Source organism: Chrysemys picta, chromosome 9 (genome assembly GCF_011386835.1).
Source record: "Chrysemys picta bellii isolate R12L10 chromosome 9, ASM1138683v2, whole genome shotgun sequence".
NCBI classification, from domain to species: domain Eukaryota; kingdom Metazoa; phylum Chordata; order Testudines; family Emydidae; genus Chrysemys; species Chrysemys picta.
The window spans coordinates 28,521,705-28,542,403 of record NC_088799.1 but is presented as its reverse complement, the minus strand read 5'-3'; the positions used below and the strand labels follow the sequence as shown (position 1 = coordinate 28,542,403).

The following is a 20,699-nucleotide window of genomic DNA, read 5'->3' as shown; positions in this document are numbered from 1 at the left end:
AAAAGCCCCCCCAAAGAAAAGCATGTTTAGCCTGGCAGGCTTTAGTTCAGGAAGGGAAAGCAGATTGAGTTAGAGTGATGTAAACACTTTCACTTTCTCCTTGAGTTACCTGTTTCCCAGATGGAAGCAGAGTTCCTTTCCTGCATACTAAGAGAGGGCCCACAAGGCCAGAGTTGGTGTCTTTGACTGAATCTACAGCTGAATAGTAAAGCCAGGTTAAGCAATCTGGATCTTCCTGGGTGGGACCCACATCTTCTGATACCTTCCACTCATACGTATATGTAGCACCAGGACTCACGTGTGAAGCAGGAGCTTCAGTGCCTGTTATAAAATCAGCATTAAAAATCAAGCTCAATAGCTAACCTCCTGGTCATAAACACAATTACTTTGATCACAATATACAAAATATATATATTGGACGAAATATACAAAATATTGTATGCATCAAAATATACAATTGCTTGTTCTCTGCAGGAATCTCCTGGTTTCCATATTCACCTCCAGAGATGGTATGGTACAGTGCACCCTCATTGCCCTTGCTGTAGCTCACACCGTGAGGCTGAATGCTGAATGGGTGGCTGCCGTTGTTCTTGAAGGTCACCCTGATGATGTCGCCCACTTCTGCCTTGATGACAGGTCCTTGTAAAGAGCACAGATTTCAATGGTCAGACTGTTTTGACCCAGGTGGGACATAAAGCTGAAGGACTGACACAGGACTCGTGGAAGACAGCAGAGTCTTTTACCTCCTTGAGTCCTTCAACAAATGTACCCTGATCTTCGCCAATGGTAAAGTGCTTTGGGATCTAGAATACACTGCTGCACGTGCAGCTGCAGGGGGCACTCACTGGAGTCCAGCACAGGCAGCTGGGCTCCAGCTTTCATTAAGGGAGAAGCTATGGGGACTGGATGGTTGTGGGGGCAGAGAGAGGCTACATATGAAGGAAAGGAAGGCAGAGGAAACTGAAGGGAAGATGGGTACAGTAACAAAAAGGGTTGTGGCAAGTGTTCTCTTCAGCTAACCGTAGCCCTAGATGGTACCCAGGGAATGAGAGAGGTACTGTCTGAACCCTCTCTCTTTTCCATTTAATTACCAGCAAGTGAAATTCATCCTAGGCAACAGCACATGTAACCCCAACCCTATAATCCTTTTGCTGCCCAAACACGTCCTCCATCTCCTCCTGGTATCCTGCCCATCACAGACACCAGCTCTACCGCTACCTCCCTCCATTCAGTTCATGTACTTCTTCACTCACCCCTCAACAGAAGTAACCCAGTCAATGAAAGCACCACCTGCCCTCCTACCATTCATTCTTTTACTCTGTAGCAGATGCCAGGCACCACCTCCCTGCTCATTCATGGAGCTGACTTAACCCTCTCAATGCCAATATAAATTGTCATTTCCCCCCTTTCTCCCATATGAAGCCTGTAGCATTTATAAGCTCTGTCAGTCAAACCAGTCATGTTCAAGGGGCTTACAAATGCTGCAGGTTCAGAAAGGTAACAAACTCCACCAGCTTTGCCTTAAATTGTTTTAAACAGTCTCACCTAAGAGTCCAAGATGTTCTTCCTCGGGGAGCCTTTTCTTACACTTTGTGAAGGTGACATCTGTGTACTCCTTATAAACCGCTTTTTTATAAGAACCACCAATTCTTTTTTCATTTTGTTCAAAAAATGTCTGAGATTCACTGTTCAGAAGACATTTGATAGAAACAAACAACTTTTAATAATACTGTGCTCTAAGCTAGTGCTTTCATCAGTAGCTCTCAAAGTGCTTTACAAAGGAGGGCAGTATCTTCCTCATTTTACATTTGGGGAAAATGAGGTACAGGGAGGTGAGGTGACTTGTCGAAGGTCACCCAGCAGGAGCAGAGCTGGAAATAGAACCTAGATCTTCTGAGTCCCACTTTAGTGCTCTACCCACTAGATCATATTATAGCTCGGTCCAGCAATTAAAGAATCATGAGTATGCAGAAAAAGCCTAGCAGACCCCTACATTAAATTCTGTACAGCTTGTTTTTCTTTTCTGAGATCCTGCCTTGTTACTCTTATGTACACAGTGCATTAGGAGACCCACAAACAATAGTTTCTGGCCAGTGCTTTGTAATTTTTATTTTGGTTTTAGGAAAAAAGGTATTTTTATTATCAGTTACACAAGAACACAGTGAAATAAGACGAAAAAAACAATTAAACAAGTTTGCAGATTTCATGAAAGCTTACTCTGTGATTATTTTTTTTTAAATTATTATTGCCCTTTTCATTCACTGATCTCACAGCACTTCACAGATTTTAATTAATTAAGCCTCAGTCCAGGAAGGTAACAAAGCGTTGTTAAGCCCATTTGATAGATGAAGACTAGAGATGTTAAATGACTTGACTAAGGGTATGTCTTCACTAGCAACAGCAGCGCTTTAACGTGGCTGTGTAGTCGCGGCAGAGTGCAGGGAGAGAGCTCTTCCAGCGCTGTAAAAAACCCACCCCCATGAAGGGCGTAGCTACCAGTGCTGGGAATGCGACTCCCAGTGCTGGTGCACGGTCTACACTGCTACTTTACAGCGTTGAAAGTTGCAGCGCTGTAAAGGGGCAGTGTAGACAAGGCCTTAGTCTTAGTTAGAAGAATCATATATAGCACAAGGGGTAGATTCTCAGCTGGTATATGTTGTCCGCTGATTTCAATAGACCTGTGACAACTTACACCAGCTGAGGATCTGGCCTCTGATTCGCATTCTCTTACCACTCTAGACTGATGGATGACCAGTCCAGAAATTTTCAGGGACCCTGATTGTTGTGTATATATTGTGATACAACATTTCTTCATTCCCATGTAGTTATTAATGCTACAATGAAACTTCCTTCAAGGTCTCAAGGGAAGTAACAGGCATAATTGTTATGGGCTATATATTGCAATCAATGTTTAAGAAGCACTGAAAACAAGAGGGATTTTTTTCCTTAAAAATCAATGGCTCTTTATGGCTGTGTATATTTAGCATGTTCAAACCAAATCTGTTTTAGTAAACGAAGCTTGTTCACTTGTGGCTATAGTCTATAGCTGCTTTCTTATTTAATAGGAGGTATTTACCTGTCAATAATTAATTGTTGTCCTGTAAAATTGTTTATTGCAGATGGACCATAGTTCCAGATAATTTCCTCAGCTGCAAGGTAGTAATGTCTTATATTTGTATATTCATTGTGATCTGTTGTAGGTTTTTTACAGTCTTTTACTTCAAATATGGCCTGCATACCACCTGGGGAGGGAGAAAAAAGGGAGATACAAATACAACAAACCTTAAGTGGAGAGGGAGGGGATTTTATGTGAACTTTTTTTTTTTTTTTTTTTCTTCTTCTCCCATTTAAAATTGTCTGTTTCCTTCCCCTGGGACTCACTGTTGCATGATATAAAATCACAGACAAAAGCAAACTACATGAAACACCACACCCAAGCCAAATTAGTGTGTAGTATGCAATACAGGCTGCTATGTCGTGGTAAAGGATGTCTTTGTCTTATGAAGGTACAGTTCATATTAGTGACAAATAAGATTAGAATTGAGTGAAAACAGACTGTCAGATATGCTTCAGCTTAGGCAAAATGCTATTAGATTGGCTCTGCTTTCACTCAGAACTTAATCAGTGACTCATTTGTGAAATTCCTAGGCCTCGTCTAAACTAGAAACGGTTTGCAAGTATAACTGTACCAGTAAACCCTCCTAGTGGAGATGGAGTTTATACCAACAAAAGGACTTAAAACAGTTCCCTAAAGAACTTAAACCAGTGCCCGGAGTGAAATAAGCTATACTGACCAAAGGAATATTTTGTCATTATAACTGCATCTACACCAGAGCGTTTACAGGCATAGCTACATCAGTTAAGAGTCTGAGGGGTGGGGTGTTTTCCCCCTTCCCCCCCGCCCCCCCGACATAGTTGTGTCAGCAAAACATTTAAGTGTAGACCAGGCCTTAGATGGGAGAGAAGAAGCCACACAATGGGCCATGAGGTACAGAATAAATTACTGTGGCCTTGCCTGAACTTGGAATGAGACCCAATTTAGCCACTGGTGGCCAGCAACCAATGTAAATAAAAGAAGCTACGATTCACACTGGCTGAGCTTACCCCATTTGCAAGCAGAGATAAACTTATCCAGTGTAAATCATGGCTTTGCTCATCTACATTTGGAATTTGCACCAGTTCCTGCCCACATATTACTGAATCCAAGTAGTGACAATATGTCCATTGACTTCATTGGGCTTTGGTTCAGCCCTTAGTGTAATGCATTCCTAGAAGAACTGCTGAGAATGTGAGACCGCTTTGTTAACTAGACTGTGATATATCAGATGACAGTCTTCCTAACATCAATGTTCATGCAAAAGTGACTCAGTAAAGGGTAAGCTCAGGCACAATTAATTCAAATGGTTAGATCATTCCAGTTCTGACTGGGGTCTTGTATCCACTTATATAATGTTTACTGTGGCTCTTCTGTTTTTTGTATCATGATTATGGCATGCCAAATAAAGCACTCAGGTATGCCACATTCCCCTGTAGATTCTAAGATTCAATAGACAGTAACTTATTTCATACCTTCTATGTGATCATTGACTTGGCAGCTAAGCAGCCATTCCCCAGGGTTCTTCGGTACCATAAGAGCATCAACAAAGGTAGCAGGGAAGAGGCTGATGGAGTCAATGCGGTGATTCCTTTCTGTAAAAACCTGTCCATGGAAATAGGCTGAGTGGACATCAGCTTCATTACCCATGCCAAAAAGATGCCATTTCACTTTGTCTTCTGCACACATGGTGAGATTGGGAAGATATCCATACATGTATCCATTGATTGCTTAAAAAATAAGAAATGCTATTTATTATATATTCACCATCACAGGGCTCATAGACCTTTGTGCAAAAACGTATCTTGCCAGCCATGTAACACTAAAATCACTGCCACTATACTATAAGGTAGAGATGAGCACTAACCAAAACTCGGATTCTGAGCATCCTTCTCATTAGGTCATGGGGTTCCAAAACCTGAATCCAAATCTGATCTGCATGGCTAGTATTTGTACTGTGGTCATCAGTCCTTTCCATGAATGTTTAGTTCAGGCCAGATTTAAGGCTAGAGTCTGTGGTGACACTAAGCAGCACAGACTATGTTTTGGAGTATAGTATAATGCTTGGGGGGAGGAAACAAACTTCTGCCTACAGTGGTCTGGGAAACTATGCTAGTACAGATTCAACAGCAATTTGAGCAGCCCGGTAGGTGACTCAGACCCACTGTATATGCCCTTTGTCACAATTACATGGTTTGGTTTTCCCACACCTCTGGTCCTGCCAGATACTTGCCCTTTTTGTTTCTAGTATTAATAAGTATTGCCCCAATCCTGCTCACACTAAAATCAGTGGCAAAACTTCCATTGACTTCAACAAGAGCAGAAGCAGGCCCTAAACCTTCACTTTTATATAAAAACATCGAAAAAGAATAAAGCACTTAATTAAACAAACAATCTAGCTATAGCTCATCTTTTAAAGATTAGAAAAGGAATGTTAATGGGATACAACAATGATGAACAGATCTTTAAAAAAATTCTTACAGTGCATTTTATTGCTCTCCTGGAAGTCTTCATTCTCTTTGTCAACTTTGGCAGGTTCGGAGCAATATTTCTCAATATTGTCATCCAGATACCAACTGAGATTTTCATCCATCACAGCGAACATAAGGATAAATTCAGCATCAATGTGTTTATCTCTTCCTCCATCCAGTGTGCCTGAAAAAATAGTCATTTTCATACACTGGCTGGTGAAATGCTCCTTTCCTCAATTCTTAGCTATAGTAATTGTGACGTTGCACTCTATATGTTTATGGAAATATGCTTGAGTGTGAATATAATGTAACTGAATATGTTTTATGCAAAAGGTCTCTTGTAAGATATCATTACAAAGCTTATAATCTACTGAGTGTGTTAGCCTATTTGTATGTATGTATTCTTGTATCTAAAGCTAGGAATATGAAGTATTACTCTGACGTCCTATTGTAATTATGCAAAGTGTGGGCCATTAATGGTGGTTTAGAATCTTGATGGATCCCATTGACTAGGACAATGAACTGTGAATGGGTTTGTTTACCTACAAGCCTTCCTATGTATATGTCTTCCAGCTACTAAGTAATGAAGAAGACGATCTCACAGGACATGTGAACATGTCACATGATACTCAAATCCATCTTAAACCCTGGTGCTTTTCCACTGAGAAGGAGGGGTGGGAACCCAGGGAGAGACAAAGGATTTCTGCCTTGTGCCAAAGCTATAAAAGGGGGAGGAACAGAACAAAGGGGGCTGCAGTCATGATAAATCCCCTAGTTACCACCTGAGCTGGAAGTAACAAGGATTGTACCAGGGGAAAGGATTGGGCCCAGACTAGGAAGAAGTCTAGTCTGTGAAAGAAGCTTATTGGAGTATCTCTAAGGGTAAGATTTACCTGTATTCAGTTTCTTAATGTCTTAGGCTTAGATTTGCATGTTTTGTTTTATTTTGCTTGGTAACTTACTTTGTTCTGTCTGTTATTACTTGGAATCACTTAAATCCTACTTTTTATACTTAATAAAATCACTTTTGTTTATTGATAAACCCAGAGTAAGTGATTAATACCTGGGGGAGCAAACAGCTGTGCATATCTCTCTATCAGTGTTATAGAGGGAGGACAATTTATGAGTTTACCCTGTATAAGCTTTATACAGAGTAAAACAGATTTATTTGGGGTTTGGATCCCATTGGGAACTGGGTGTCTGGGTGCTAGAGACAGGAATACTTGCTGAGCTGTTTTCAGTTAAGTCTGCAGCTTTGGGGGGTGGTTCAGACCCTGGATCTGTGTTGCAACAGGTTAAAATGTCTGGCTCAACTAGACAGAGTTCTGAAGTCCCATGCTGGCAGGGAAAATGGGCTCAGAGGTAGTTTCAGCACATCAGGTGACAGTCCCAAGGGGGGTTCCGTGACTGAGCACGTCATAGTAATGTTAAGGTAGATTTATATTGGTTGCCTTTAAATACAAGTTGGTATGTCCGTCTCCTATAGATTATTCTAAGAGAAAGATAATGTAGAGTGACACTACAAAAAGTGTTTTGATAAGTTATTGCTCATTACTAAGGCCAAATATGACAGGAAACACCTTTCACCAGATTTTGCTTTAAAAAAAAAAAATAATCAAAATAACGTATGTGTAACTGGTAGGTTTCATTTTACATTCTATATATGTGCAAACCCCCACACTCAATACCTTATATTCATATTATGCCTTTCATTCCAACTTATTCCAAAGCACTTCACAAGCTATATCAATTATTCAATATGCACAAATTCTCTATACCCAGGGATTCCTACTCAAAGGCAGCTGACTCTGGGATGAAAAACAGTCGCTGTTTAAAAGCATATAGCAACATTACACAGCAATATCTATCTCTTATGAAAATGGAAACCAAGTTTCACTCTTCTGCTTCCTGCTGTTTACATATTTTATCTCTCTTACCTTTCCTGCAAGTTATCAAAGGTCCAACAAGCCCAGAGGCAACATCCTTTGGGGCATCTGTGTGCGAGTGATAAATCCTGGTTATACAATTACTATCTCCCTCAGCTGGACCATGATCTTCTGTCACATCCCATTTGTAAGTATACAGTTCTCCAGGCTTCACAGCATCATCTTTCTTTAGCAAATCTTTGGTATTGTCAGGATAAAAAGCACCTAGGGTACATAACATGCAATGCAGTCAATGGTAACACATCGGCTTCATGGTTTGGAATGAGATTTACAAGTTACAAGCAGGATTGTGTGTGGTTTAGGTAAAGCTACTGAAGATGACTCTTCGACATCTTACACTCTGTAAAATGGAGCTTGTGCATGTTATAAAAGAAGTTGGTAACAATGCACCTGTAATGTTTTGACATTGATTAATTGTGGCAGTAACATAGCCCAGATTTCCAAATAAATAATTCTCAAAAGAGCAGGTGAATACATCTTGTGATGGGTGCTCTATTAAATAATGTGACAAACCCAGACCAGTGGGGTACAGGAGTCTGGTAGAAGGCAAATATACTGATCACTGGATGAGTAGTTTTCTGTTCCCTGAGTGACTAGAGAAGGGGCTGTACTAGAGTAATCAGGAACCTGCTAGAACCAGTTAAGGCAGGCAGGCTAATTAGGACACCTGAAGCCAATTAAGAAGAAGCTGCTAGAATCAATTAAGGCAGGCTAATCACAGCACCTGGGTTTTAAAAGGAGCTCACTTCAGTTTGTGGGGGGAGTGTGAGGAGCTAGGAGCAAGAGGTGCAAGGAGCTGAGAGGGAGAGCTGCTGGGGGACTGAGGAGCGCAACCGTTATCAGACACCAGGAGGAAGGTCCTGTGGTGAGAATAAGGAAGGTGTTTGGAGGAGGCCAGGGGGAAGTAGCCCAGGGAGTTGTAGCTGTCAAGTAGCTGTTATAGGAGGCATTATAGACAGCTGCAGTCCACAGGGCCCTGGGCTGGAACCTGGAGTAGAGGGTGGGCCTGGGTTCCCCCCAAAACCTCCCAATTGACCTGGACTGTGGGTTCTTCCAGTGGGGAAGGTCTCTGGGCTGTTCCCCAACCCACATGGTGAATCTCTGAGGCAAGAAAATCCGCCAATAAGCGCAGGACCCACCAAGATAGAGGAGGAACTTTGTCACAATAAGCACTGGTCGCATTAAAGTCACTACAGTGTTCCTGCAGGATTTTGCCTTATAAATCTATGTAATGTACAGTAACTTCTAGAAATGTCTTTAGTTATACCTTTATCATTTCATATTAAAGAAATAAAATTCACATTGTATTTTTATTTTAAGTTAAATGCGTTTCCATTTAGTGTCCATGCATGAGGTGTTTATCATTGCTTAATGATCTCTTTTTCATGTTAACATCAATTTTCTTCAAATTACCTTAGTAGCCCTGTGTCTCACCTATCGACCTTGTTTGCTGAAGTGTTGATCAAAAATTGTCCTCTTTGCAGATTGATAGGACCTTAGTGGGTTTCTATTCATTTCATATTTTGGCCCTTGAAAAACCTTCCGTGATCTCAGAAATGTCCCTAATTGAATCCTATCTTCTTTTGATTAAATCCTCTCTTAAATCCTAATTCTGTAACTTTTACTTACTTGAGCAGTCTTCATTGCTAAAAGGAATCCCACTGAAGTCAATGGGACTTTTGAAGTACTGATTAAAATCTGGACAGAATCAGCTGAAATTTACCTTCATTTTCTTTAGTGTATTTCACACCATGTGGATGAAGAGTATAGGATCTAGAAGCAAAGTTTTTCAAGTGGATGATAATGGAATCTCCAACTTCTGCCTTGATAATGGGGCCTAGGAATCCCAACCAGTCAGGCTTCTCAACTGTTTTTTTAAAGGAGTTATCAGTGAACTGTTTGTAGACAGCTTTTTTGTAAATGCTTCCTATTCTGTCCGGGCCTCTTTGGAGAAAAACTCTTGCCTGTCTGCAGAGAAAACAAACATAGCCCTGTCAGAATACACAGATTCTTGAAAAAGAATCTATTAAAATGCCAGGGATGATATTATTTGTATTGTGATAGCACCCAGAAGCCCCAGTCATGAATCAGGGTCCCATTGGCTAGATAATGTACAAATACATACCAAAAAGACAGTTCCTGCACCAAAGAGCTCAGAACCTAAATAAGGGAGAGACTAAACATTTGATATTGAGACAGATTTTTCTACCTACAGTTCATAGGGGGATGATAGTATCATTTGGTATATTCTGAGTTCTTCATACATGGACAAAGTAAACGAGGGATGGCTTTCAAAACTTTTTTGAATATATGTTAAATTAATTTTGAATTTTAAACTGAAATGGGTTATTTTACCTTAAAGCAAAACTTGGCTAAGAAAAAAATCCTGCAGCTCCTTATCCAATGCAGGAATATAAATACAAGGGTGTTTGGCTCCATCTCTTCTTATGTTTCCGTAAATACAGTGTATATGTCGCTCACAAATTATATTGAAAGCGTTTACGTTTTATTGAAATAACACATTACATATATACCTTAATTTCTTTAAATCTCATTACAAATGATAAAACTGTTACTTCCATTATTAAGTTATGGTGGCTATAGAGTCACTCAAAGTGGAGAAGAGATATTACTCAGGTGTAGAAAGAACATTAAGGATATTCTTTATTGAGGTGGCTGATGTAGGCTGTGCTAGTCAGGGAGAACTATAGTTCTATCTCCCTAAGTACTGGCCTGGGTCAGATATTTACAGATGAGATTACTGACTATAGCTGGGGAAATTTGGGCTCAATTGGATGTTTATGTGGTGCAAGTATTAGCATTTATGTACTCTTAAATTCTCTCCTGTTGGCTCCACTGAATAAGGACTGCAGGACTGTGCCCTTTGAATTTGTGAGTTTTAAAAGGACGATGCCCTTTTGCAGGTTCCCCATTTTATTAGAGATGATTCAAAACCTTTTAACTAATTCTCCTTGAGCTTTCATAGCTTATATTAAATAGGAGCCAGATCCAAGCTGCCCCTACTTCTTTTTTGTTTGTTTTTTGTTTTGTTTTTTGCAAAATCATCCAAGTTAGTATGACTGGAGAGACGGTATAAAACCTAAACTTGTCTCAGTGTAGACTGGCTTTGAGAATGAGTGAGCCTGGCACACACACAGAAGGTGTGACAATTGAAAGAAAACTGATCCTATCATCATAGAAGTTGGCAGGAGTTTTGCCATAGACTTCAATGTGGTGGGTGGAAGGGGAAGCAAGCAAGTTTATTTTTAAAATATTTAAATATTTTAATATAATTGTGATATATGCCATCATGTGCCAGCAATGCCCCTCTGCCATGTACATTGGCCAAACCGGACAGTCTCTACGCAAAAGAATTAATGGACACAAATCTGACATCAGGAATCAAAATACTCAAAAACCAGTGGGAGAACACTTTAACCTGTCTGGTCATTCAGTGACAGACCTGCGGGTGGCTATATTACAACAGAAAAACTTCAAAAACAGACTCCAAAGAGAGACTGCTGAGCTAGAATTGATATGCAAACTAGACACAATCAACTCCGGTTTGAATAAGGACTGAGAATGGCTGAGCTGTTACAAACATTGAATCTATCTCCCCTTGTAAGTATTCTCACACTTCTTAACTGTCTGTACTGGGCTAGCTTGATTATCACTTCAAAAGTTTTTTTTCTCTTAATTAATTGGCCTCTCAGAGTTGGTAAGACAACTCCCACCTGTTTATGCTCTCTGTATGTGTGTATATATATCTCCTCAATATATGTTCCATTCTATATGCATCCGAAGAAGTGGGCTGTAGTCCACGAAAGCTTATGCTCTAATAAATTTGTTAGTCTCTAAGGTGCCACAAGTACTCCTGTTCTTTATTTTTAAAAAGTCCCTGTCTACAATGGCCAGGGAAACTGCTAGCACTGACTCATGTTTGATTACATGATTGTCAACATGGTGCTAATATTGTTAACTAGGATATTTAGGCCTATAGCCCATGTAATGACTGCTCACATCAATTGCCTTAGTTGTTTCAAAAGGACTAATTGCTGGAGTAAGGATTAGTCTGTGAGGAATCAATCCCCTAATTAGGAAAACATTGTTTGACATTCTGAAGTTCAAAATTCCTCTGATTTCTACTCCTATGCGTAATTTGCTTGTACAAAATCCAAAGCATTTAGTGTGGGGCTGAACCCTGGGTAGGCACAGTTTGTTCAGTCTGTCAACCACACGGCTTCAAAGGACTGATAAGGAGCTCTGTGTAATTTGGAGAGCACAGACTCAGTGCAAGACGCTGAGTTACTGGAAGTCAGATTTCAGGAAGCTTTGCCAGACAAAAATTATAATCAGGGAGCATGTTATGGCTCTTCGTGGACTGTATAAATAAGTGTCTACTTGTAAGTCTTCCTGTTGATAGCTGCATTGTGTTCTTTTCTTTCTCTCCCCTAATAGATAATAGGGTTCATAAAAACACAGCCTCATAGCCTGAGGGTTCAGGAAAAGAGTGAGAGTTAAGGAGCAGTTGAAAATGAAATGGAAGACATGATGAGCCAAATTCATCACAAATATAACTCTACTGAGTTGAGTAGACTTATACCAGGGATGGATTTGGTCCTCTGTAGCTTGTCACAAAGCAAATAAGAGGAGTGCAAACGCATCATCTGACAGCACTGCTCAGCATTTTGCTCTTCAGACTCCAGATCATTTACTCTCATTCCATTGCCCATCCAGCTGTTTGTTGGATCACTGGTTTCATGCTTCATGCCTAACAGCTTCTTAGAAAGAGAATGAGACTGATCGATAGTATCCCATGGGGGTTATGTCTGAAGAAGGGATGTTGTTTAGAGTGAAAAAATTTGAACCCTTCCACCAAAAACCCCAAAAGAAAGTTTCCCTCATTTTCTTTTTTGATTCATCTTTTTTCTATCTGATTTGATGATCTCTGATCTTTTTAATTGTCCATATTTTTGCTCAGTCTTAATTTGTCAGCCTTTTAAAATATTTCACTTTTTATTTTTTCTCTAAAATTTTCTTTCTTCAAAACACTTAATTTCTTATTCTTCCCCACTGACTATTTATATGCTATCCAGTGTTTTCTCTTTCCTTTCTCCGCCTGTCCCAATGTTACCTCACCATTATCCATCCTCCTCATTCACCTTGGCCCTCCTTTCACTCAATAGTGGGGGTGTTGTACAAACACCCCCACTCTTCAGCCCATTTGGGATAGAGGGAACAGAGTACAGTACTGTTCTTCTGACAAATGAAGGTGGCGAATGTCTCAGAGGGTGACTGACAGTGAAATTGCGGATGTCACTCTTCAAATATGCATGAGTTTACAGCCCCATGGTTCTAGGATGTCAGACTTTTAGAGATTTATCTTTATCAGTTAGGAGCATGAAATCATTCCACATGCTTGTGTCAGTATGGCTCAGTTCATTGCATAGTTTATAGCCAGCTCAAGTTCCTCATGAGGACTTGGGCTCCTAGCCAGTGCTGATGCTGCATTGCTGTACTTGTGCTAGCCTTTTCTTCAGCTGGAGCTCCTAACCCCTGATATTTGCTGTGGTTCAAACAAAAAACACAAATGAAAACTCAGCCAAAACTGCTGAGTTGCACTCAGTTTCAAGGCTAAAACCATAAACATGCCCAGGTGCTTTTGGAAGGTTCATAAAGTTCTCTATGAACTTAGTGTGAGGTTTCAAGTTTACAGCAAAATGTAAAAACAGAGAAATTTGATGTAGTCTCAGGATCTGTAGTGAAAGTTTCCAGACCTTGCTGAAGTAGGTGAAAGCTTAGTTCAGTGGTTTGTGCATTGGCCTGTTAAACCCAGGGCTGTGAGTTCAATCCCTGAGGGTGGGAGTTTAGCCATCTAAGGCAAAAATCTGTCTGGAGCTTGGTCCTGCTTTGAGCAGCAGGTTGGCCTAGATGACCTCCTGAGGTCACTTCTAACCCTAATAATCTACCTATGATTCTAAGTATCCCTTCTCTCATTAAAACAGGCTTGAATATCTAAAGCCTGTGTATTATATACTAATATTATTTGTATGGCAGTACTGCCTGTTGTGTTAGGCTCTGAACAAAAAGATGGTCACTCCCTCATAGAGTTTACAATTGAAGTATCTTGTAATTCTATAAACTAAGATTCTGAATGAGTGTCAAATAATCCATCATAATGGTCTATGTACATTACAAAATATGGGATGGTAGTAACCATATTAAGTCCTTGTCTCTATGGCAAAAACAACTTACTAAAGAAGCAGTTTGTTGCTGACCTGCAGCTGGTGGGTTCTTTTATTTCAGAGACTGTTTAGGTTCCAGATGTAGTTATGTGAGTGAGATGTATTCTCACACTTATGGCTGATTTACACATCTGTGTGTAATCATCTTACCAACTATTGCATGTCTTGTGCTACTCTTATCTAACTCATCACTTCATGAATAATGTTCACTTCATGAATAATACCAAAGTGTCTGTGCCAGGTGAGAAACGTTTTTTTCTACACTACAATGTAATTCTAAAACTGAATAGTGCAGAAACTCTTATGGCCTTAGCAGAAAACCTCCAGCAAAATTGTGAAGTCATTAAACATCCAAAGAAGTGGGCTGTAGTCCACGAAAGCTTATGCTCTAATAAATTTGTTAGTCTCTAAGGTGCCACAAGTACTCCTGTTCTTCTTTTTGCGGATACAGACTAACATGGCTGCTACTCTGAAACCTGTCATAGGAATTAAAGGTGCTCCAGAAGAAACATGCAGCAAATGTCAGGAAGTTGCCAACAAAATACACCAGATTCTTAAAACAGTCTGCAAAATCTATTTACAATAGACTTCTTAATACTCCTACTTCCATTTCCTCTCCTTTGGAGATGCTTTTCCATTTCCCCTCTTCATGAATTCTCTCTCTTTTTGAATAGATGCTTTCTCTCGTATCTTTTTCACTAGCACAGACTAAGGCCTGATCTTGCAGTGAGCCCTGTGTGTGTGTGGAACCCTGTGTCCACAGGAAGCCCCTCTCTGGAGGAATGCAAGGGTCTGCCCATGCAGAGCTTACTGCAGGATCTGCAGTTAGTTTCTCTCCTACTTGTACAGTGATTGATCGTGGTCTCTTAGCATTTTGATGTTACATACAGGATTCCATTGTACTGGCAGACAGAAAGAACAGTCTCAATGTTAAAAATAAATCAACAGAAGAAACATCTACTGTGAAAAAGGAATTGTGAACAAAATAATGTGAAATTAAACCAATGATGCATATCTCAGTACTGTACAAATGGGATTAACTAAAATAGCCAAAAGTTAGAGAGAGCTGAATAGCACAGCTTCAGTGCTGTAAAATTCTGAGTTTCCACAGCCACCATTTAAAAAAAACAAAACAAAACTTACCTTTAAATAAATGTATGAACACACAGCATATCTATTTATTGACAGATCAAAATTACACATCATTAGACAGTCAGGGCCTGATCCTGCCATCCTTAATCAGCAAAGCATCTGTTGTAATCACACTGTATTCCAATGGGAGTTTTGCCTATGTGAATGGGTGCCTAGTCAGCTGAAAGGCTCTTCTTCCATAAATACAAACAAATTATTAACATGTTAGGAAAAACAGAAGACCTCTTGCAAGACCTGTAGAAAATTACAAGGAATAAGGGCCTGATTCAAAGGCTATTCAGAGCAATGGGAATCTTTTCATTGACTTCAATGGGCTTTGGATCAGGTCCTAAACCAGCAGTGCCTGCACCAACCATTATTGTAAAGTCAAGAGCATTTATATGTAGTTAGCACAAACTAAGTGTTACTTACTCTTCTTCTGAAAAAAGCTGCCCAGATATTATATTTTTATTCCCAGGTGCGTAGTTCCAAGTGGTCTCTGTAATCCCAATGTAATACTCTCTGCTCACTGCCCAGACTTGGCAACCACAACAAGCCAGCAAGCAGCTTAGTAAGAAAAGCTTCATTTTGCAGTCATAAACCTTGTTGGAATGATGGAGTAAAACACGAGACCAACATTGTGTCCCTTTATAAGACCAGTTCCCCTCCCACCCCCCCAATATGCTTTGATCAACAAAAGAAAAGGTTGCACAACGCCCCTATGTTGTCAGAGTAAACAAACATTTGGATTCCAGTAACTAAGTTGACTCAGGTGATGTAAAGTAGGCAAGACAGTTCCTTCGTTCTTTTTTTGTTTGTTTTTTTAACCTATCATGCACATTAGTTTATGTGCAATAATTTTGTGGATCAATTTTCAAGTGTTTCTGATTTAAAGGAACCCTGAATGATCACAGTGACTCTGAACTCATTTAGTTACTATGTCATCTAAGTAAACTCTTTGCTTTTCCTCTTAGTTTTATTCCTAAAACTCTAAGAATATTGGGGGAAGCTCCAAACTGGCATCTGTTTTCATTTTGACGCCATCAACCCTTGCTTTTCTTCAGTAATGCAATAGAAGAGAACCAGAATCTGTGGGTTGCTCATGTGGGGGCAATGATTCTGCTGTATGCCCCCCTACTCCTTTTGAACCTATGGAAGTTCCTCTTCCTCCCCTTTATAGAGCTGGGACTCTATAGCCAGGCTCTTGTGGAGAGAGTGGGGAAAAGAATTGGTAGAGGAAGGACCTGGTCCCCTGCAGGTGGCAGCTGATATCTGAGCATAGCACCACCCCTCCATTAATGTGGCACTAATACCTACAGTAGCATTTGTGACGTTGTGCAGTCTATATGGTTTTATAAAAATATAAGATGAAAAATATAAGTGAATGTAATGTAACTGGGATATGCTTCGTGCAAAAGGTCTCTTGTAAGGTATCATTACAAAGCTCATAATCTACTGAGTGTGATCATCCTATTTGTAGAAATGTACCACTCTAGTATCTAAAACTAGAAATATAAAACATAACTCTGAGGGCCTATTGTAATTATGTAAAGTGTGGGCCATTAAGGATGGTTTGGAATCTTGATGACTCCCATTGTCTGCAGACGGCTGTATTTACCTGTGAGTCTTCCTGTATATGTGTGTGCTGGCAAGTGAGTAATGAAGTCTTGCAGTGACATGTGATCATGTCACCTGAACTGGAATCCATCTTTAACCTGGTGCTTTTCCAGTGAGGGGGGATGGAAACCCAGAGGGACAAAGGGTTTCCGCCTTATGCAAAAGATATATAAAGGGGTGGAAGAGAACAAGGGGAGGAGCCATCATGAAGAATCCCCTAGCTATCACCTGAGCTGCAACAAGAGCTGTACCAGGGGAAAGAATTGTGCCCAGGCCTGGAAGGTGTCCAGTCTGAGAAAAAACTTACCGAAGCATCTCTGAGGGTGAGATTATCTGTATTTAGTTTGATTAGGCATAGATTTGCGCATTTTATTTTATTTTGCTTGGTGACTTACTTTGTTCTGTCTGTTACTACTTGGAACCACTTAAATCCTATTTTCTGTATTTAATAAAATCACTTTTTATTTAGTAATTTACTAGGGTTACCATATTTTGTGCCTCCAAATGGAGGACACTCCAGGGGCCCCGGCCCCGCCCACGCCCCCGCCCCAACTCCGCCCCCTCCCCTGCTTCCCGCGAACATTTAATTCGCGGGAAGCCTGAAGCAGGTAAGGGGGGGTGTGGGGGGAGGAGGCGCGGCCCAGGCTGGCCCCCCCGGCGGCTCCAGCCTGGGTCAGCTCGGGCCCTGGGGTGCCGGCCCCGGCCGACCACCCCCGGCCCGCCCAGCACTGCCGGCCCCCGGCGGCCCAGCCCCGCGACCCCGGCCCGGCGACCCCGGACCGGCTCCCGGCCCCGCGGGCCCGGCCCCGCGGCCCAGCGCACCCCCCGGCGGACCGGCCCCCGGCCCCGCGGCCCAGCGCACCCCCGGCGGCCCGGACCCCGGCCCCGCGGGCCCGGACCCCGGCACGGCACCGCGCCCCCGCGCCCAGCCCAGCCCGACACTGCGACCCCGGCCCAGCCCCGCAACCCCGGCCCGGCGACCCCGGACCGGCTCCCGGCCCTGCGGGCCCGGCCCCGCGGCCCAGCGCACCCCCCGGCGGACCGGCCCCGGACCGGCCCCGCGGCCCCGCGGCCCAGCGCACCCCCCGGCGGCCCGGACCCCGGCCCCGCGGGCCCGGACCCCGGCACGGCACCGCGCCCCCGCGCCCAGCCCAGCCCGACACTGCGACCCCGGCCCGGCACTGCGCCCCTGGACCCCGGCCCAGCACCGCGCGCCCGGCCCGGCTCCCGGCCCGGCACCATGCCCCCGACCCCGGCCCCGCACCGGCCCCGGCCAAAGAGGCCCCGGCCGAGCCCTCCCGATTTTCCCAGACATGCCCGGCTTTTGGGGATTTCCCCCCGGACGGGGATTTGAGCCCCCAAAAGCCGGACATGTCCGGGAAAATCCGGACGTATGGTAACCCTAAATTTACTCAGAGTATGTATTAATACCTGGGGGAGCAAACAACTGTGCATCTCTCTCTATCAGTGTTATAGAGGGCGAACAATTTATGAGTTTGCCCTGCATAAGCTTTATACAGAGTAAAATGGATTTATTTGGGGTTGAGAATAGCTAGCTAACAGGAAAACAGCCCCTGCAGGAGCTATTCTGCTGTGGGGAAAAACTAGATTTTCCCTTCCTCGTGATTGCCCAGATTATTTGGAGTTGGGAGTGTGGTCCCTTAAACTACTCTGCCCCAGAAGAAATATAATTGTCAAGTTCATGAACTGAATGTCCCAGGGTTTTCTGGACCCATTTTTTCTCCTGTGACCTTTCCATGGGGGAGGAGGGCTATATCTTCTTATTATTTTCAAAACTAAGGAAAAAAACAATTCTGCAATGACAAGGAGCATAACATAGAGCCCGTGTGCAGGATAGCTTATAACTGCAAGATACAAAGTATGTACAGAATGGTCAAGATTGTCTGACCTAATGGATTAATCTAAATCTACATTTTCAAAGGTTTGGCCCTGCAAAATTTGTACATGCACCTGTTGAATGAAAATCCCACAAAAGTGGGAGCTCCAAGTGTGTTTTCCAAAAGCACTTAAGTGACAGTCCCATGGTTCTTGCACTTTTATGTCACCGGGGTGTGCAAAAGAGGAGTCAAGCAGGGGCATGGGGCCCTAGGATGGTGGCGGGGGCAAAGAACATACCCCTCCAAAAGTGATCAAATTTGAAATTCCTGTGCACGTCCCTGTATGTCATTTGATGGAGAGGGATGACAGAAGAGAGATCACTTGATCATTGCCTGTTGGTCCACTCCCTCTGGGCACCTGGCATTGGCCACTGTCGGTAGACAGGATACTGGGCTAGATGGACCTTTGGTCTGACCCGGTACGGCCGTTCTTATGTTCTTATGACATTTTTGAAAATCTCCCTTCACATGCAGAAACAGTCACAAGCACACACTTTAATAACAGCACTTCTATTTGCATAGAGGCCCAAAAAATTCAAATGAGATCTTATCAGAAGCTATTTTACTACATTACAAGCCCAAAATTATTTATACTCTTTCAGACAGAAAATTGTCTACAAGTCAGTATATTGGGTAAACCCAGCAGGTTCCTTTTTCATTACATGGCAATCCAAACATGGCTTTACATGAACTGTTCATAGAAAGAGCAGAGTAGCAATTTTAATTACCATTCCTATACAGCAGTGGTTCCCCAGTGTTACAGGGGGTTCTTGGGGGGGGGGGATCCCTAATGGTGGACAGAGCTGTCCCTGGGGACCCTGGGCAGCACGGGGCCAGCAGCCCAGAGCCCCTGGACTTCCAAGAGCTAAGCAGATCAAAGCAAGCATCTCTATCACACTGAGATTTAAACTTCGAGACTCCTTATAAGAAACAGAAAGGGAGGTGAATATTTTTTGCTGTTTTTAAAATTAAATAGGCAGCTAGTATTGTTTTTAAAACTATTATGAAGAACAAGTTTAAGCTTTGTTGTAACGTGCTTGTTTGCCTGGACTGCTCAAGACCTGAATGCTTTTGTAGGAGGAACTCTTTTGAGTTGGCTTCTTAAATACCTTCATGCTGTTTCACATCTGATACTCCTTGATGAAACATAGGAGCCTTGTCTTATAACAGGCTTATTCAAAGTGATACAAGCTACGAAAGTAAGATCTTGGAAGAGTGTTGCTGTTTTCATAATGTAATAAAAATACTGTAATGATAAATAATAATTAATAATAAATAGTGTATAATAAGCATGTCACAACACATTTTATATTTCCAAGATCACTGCTTTTATAATTTATACTCAGGTAAAGGAGAAAATCCCTGGAAATATTCATTTTTAAGAGGGGGTTCGGGAGACTTGACATGCTAGTGCAAGGGGTTCACAGGCTGTTAAAGTTTGGGAACCACTGCTATACAGGAATTCAGACCGTGTTTACACAAATAAAATACCCAAATTTGCTTTTTGCAAAATACCTTAAATAACAGCTGTATTAAATGTAGGATTCATTATCTAGTTCTCTATATGGTACACAGCAAAAAAGCAGCAGCAACTTTCAAGTGATGACTTGGGTTCATAGGGTTCACGCCGCAGGGCTGGAAATCAAGTCCAGGCTCCAGCCTGCCCCCGAACATCGCCATTGCTGAGACCCAGCTGACTTCCCCACTGGGTTGCTCTGGGAGCAGAGTGATTCTGGTGTTCTGTGTGACACTGTGGAGCTCTGCTTCACTCTCAATGCAGGCCTGGCCTGTGCTGAACACCTTCAATCTAGCCTTAGTGAGTGATTCTCCATTGACTCAGTTTGTTTTACTGTGAATCTCTGGGGCAATAGAGATCTATTACTGGACAATGTGAGCCCATCTACCTTCAGGTACAACTTCCATTGATTTCAAGGAGAAATTTTTGTACCTATGCATCTGAGGCAGATATTCCTGCAAAAGGGCTCAGCAGCAAATAATTGTGCTGGCTTTTTTACCATTAGGTTTCAGAGTTACTTCTCCATTTATATGAATGGGGGCAATTTGCAACTTTTTTAGAGCTACAACCAGGATTAATTTGGCCTGTTGTGTCTATTCGCAGACTTGGGCAGTCTGTATCACATGTATCATTTTATGCTCAGCGGACTTTCTTCACAAGGGAACAACTCTCTTCTGCATTATATCAACTTTGTTTGCTGACTCTAAGGTCCATTCTCCCGGCCTAGATCCATTTTTTTCTGCAGTCAGCACTGCAGAATCAACATGCTGCAGCTGCATAA

The 20,699-nt window shown here is 42.1% G+C and overlaps 1 protein-coding gene across 1 annotated transcript in view; it reads right to left on the bottom strand.

Annotated features, from left to right (window-relative positions):
• The window catches only part of CP (ceruloplasmin), a 36,974-nt gene extending 21,418 nt beyond the window's left edge, over positions 1 to 15,556 (bottom strand). Inside the window, exons 1-9 of the mRNA XM_005312912.3 lie at positions 15,320 to 15,556; positions 9,235 to 9,479; positions 7,503 to 7,715; positions 5,576 to 5,749; positions 4,570 to 4,824; positions 3,077 to 3,242; positions 1,546 to 1,685; positions 499 to 639; positions 110 to 321 (exon numbers count right to left, since the gene is read on the bottom strand). Coding sequence (XP_005312969.2) covers positions 110 to 321; positions 499 to 639; positions 1,546 to 1,685; positions 3,077 to 3,242; positions 4,570 to 4,824; positions 5,576 to 5,749; positions 7,503 to 7,715; positions 9,235 to 9,479; positions 15,320 to 15,474 — 1,701 coding nt within the window. The 5' untranslated portion in view covers positions 15,475 to 15,556. The remainder of the gene's footprint in view (positions 1 to 109; positions 322 to 498; positions 640 to 1,545; positions 1,686 to 3,076; positions 3,243 to 4,569; positions 4,825 to 5,575; positions 5,750 to 7,502; positions 7,716 to 9,234; positions 9,480 to 15,319) is intronic.
• Positions 15,557 to 20,699: the final 5,143 nt, after the last annotated feature.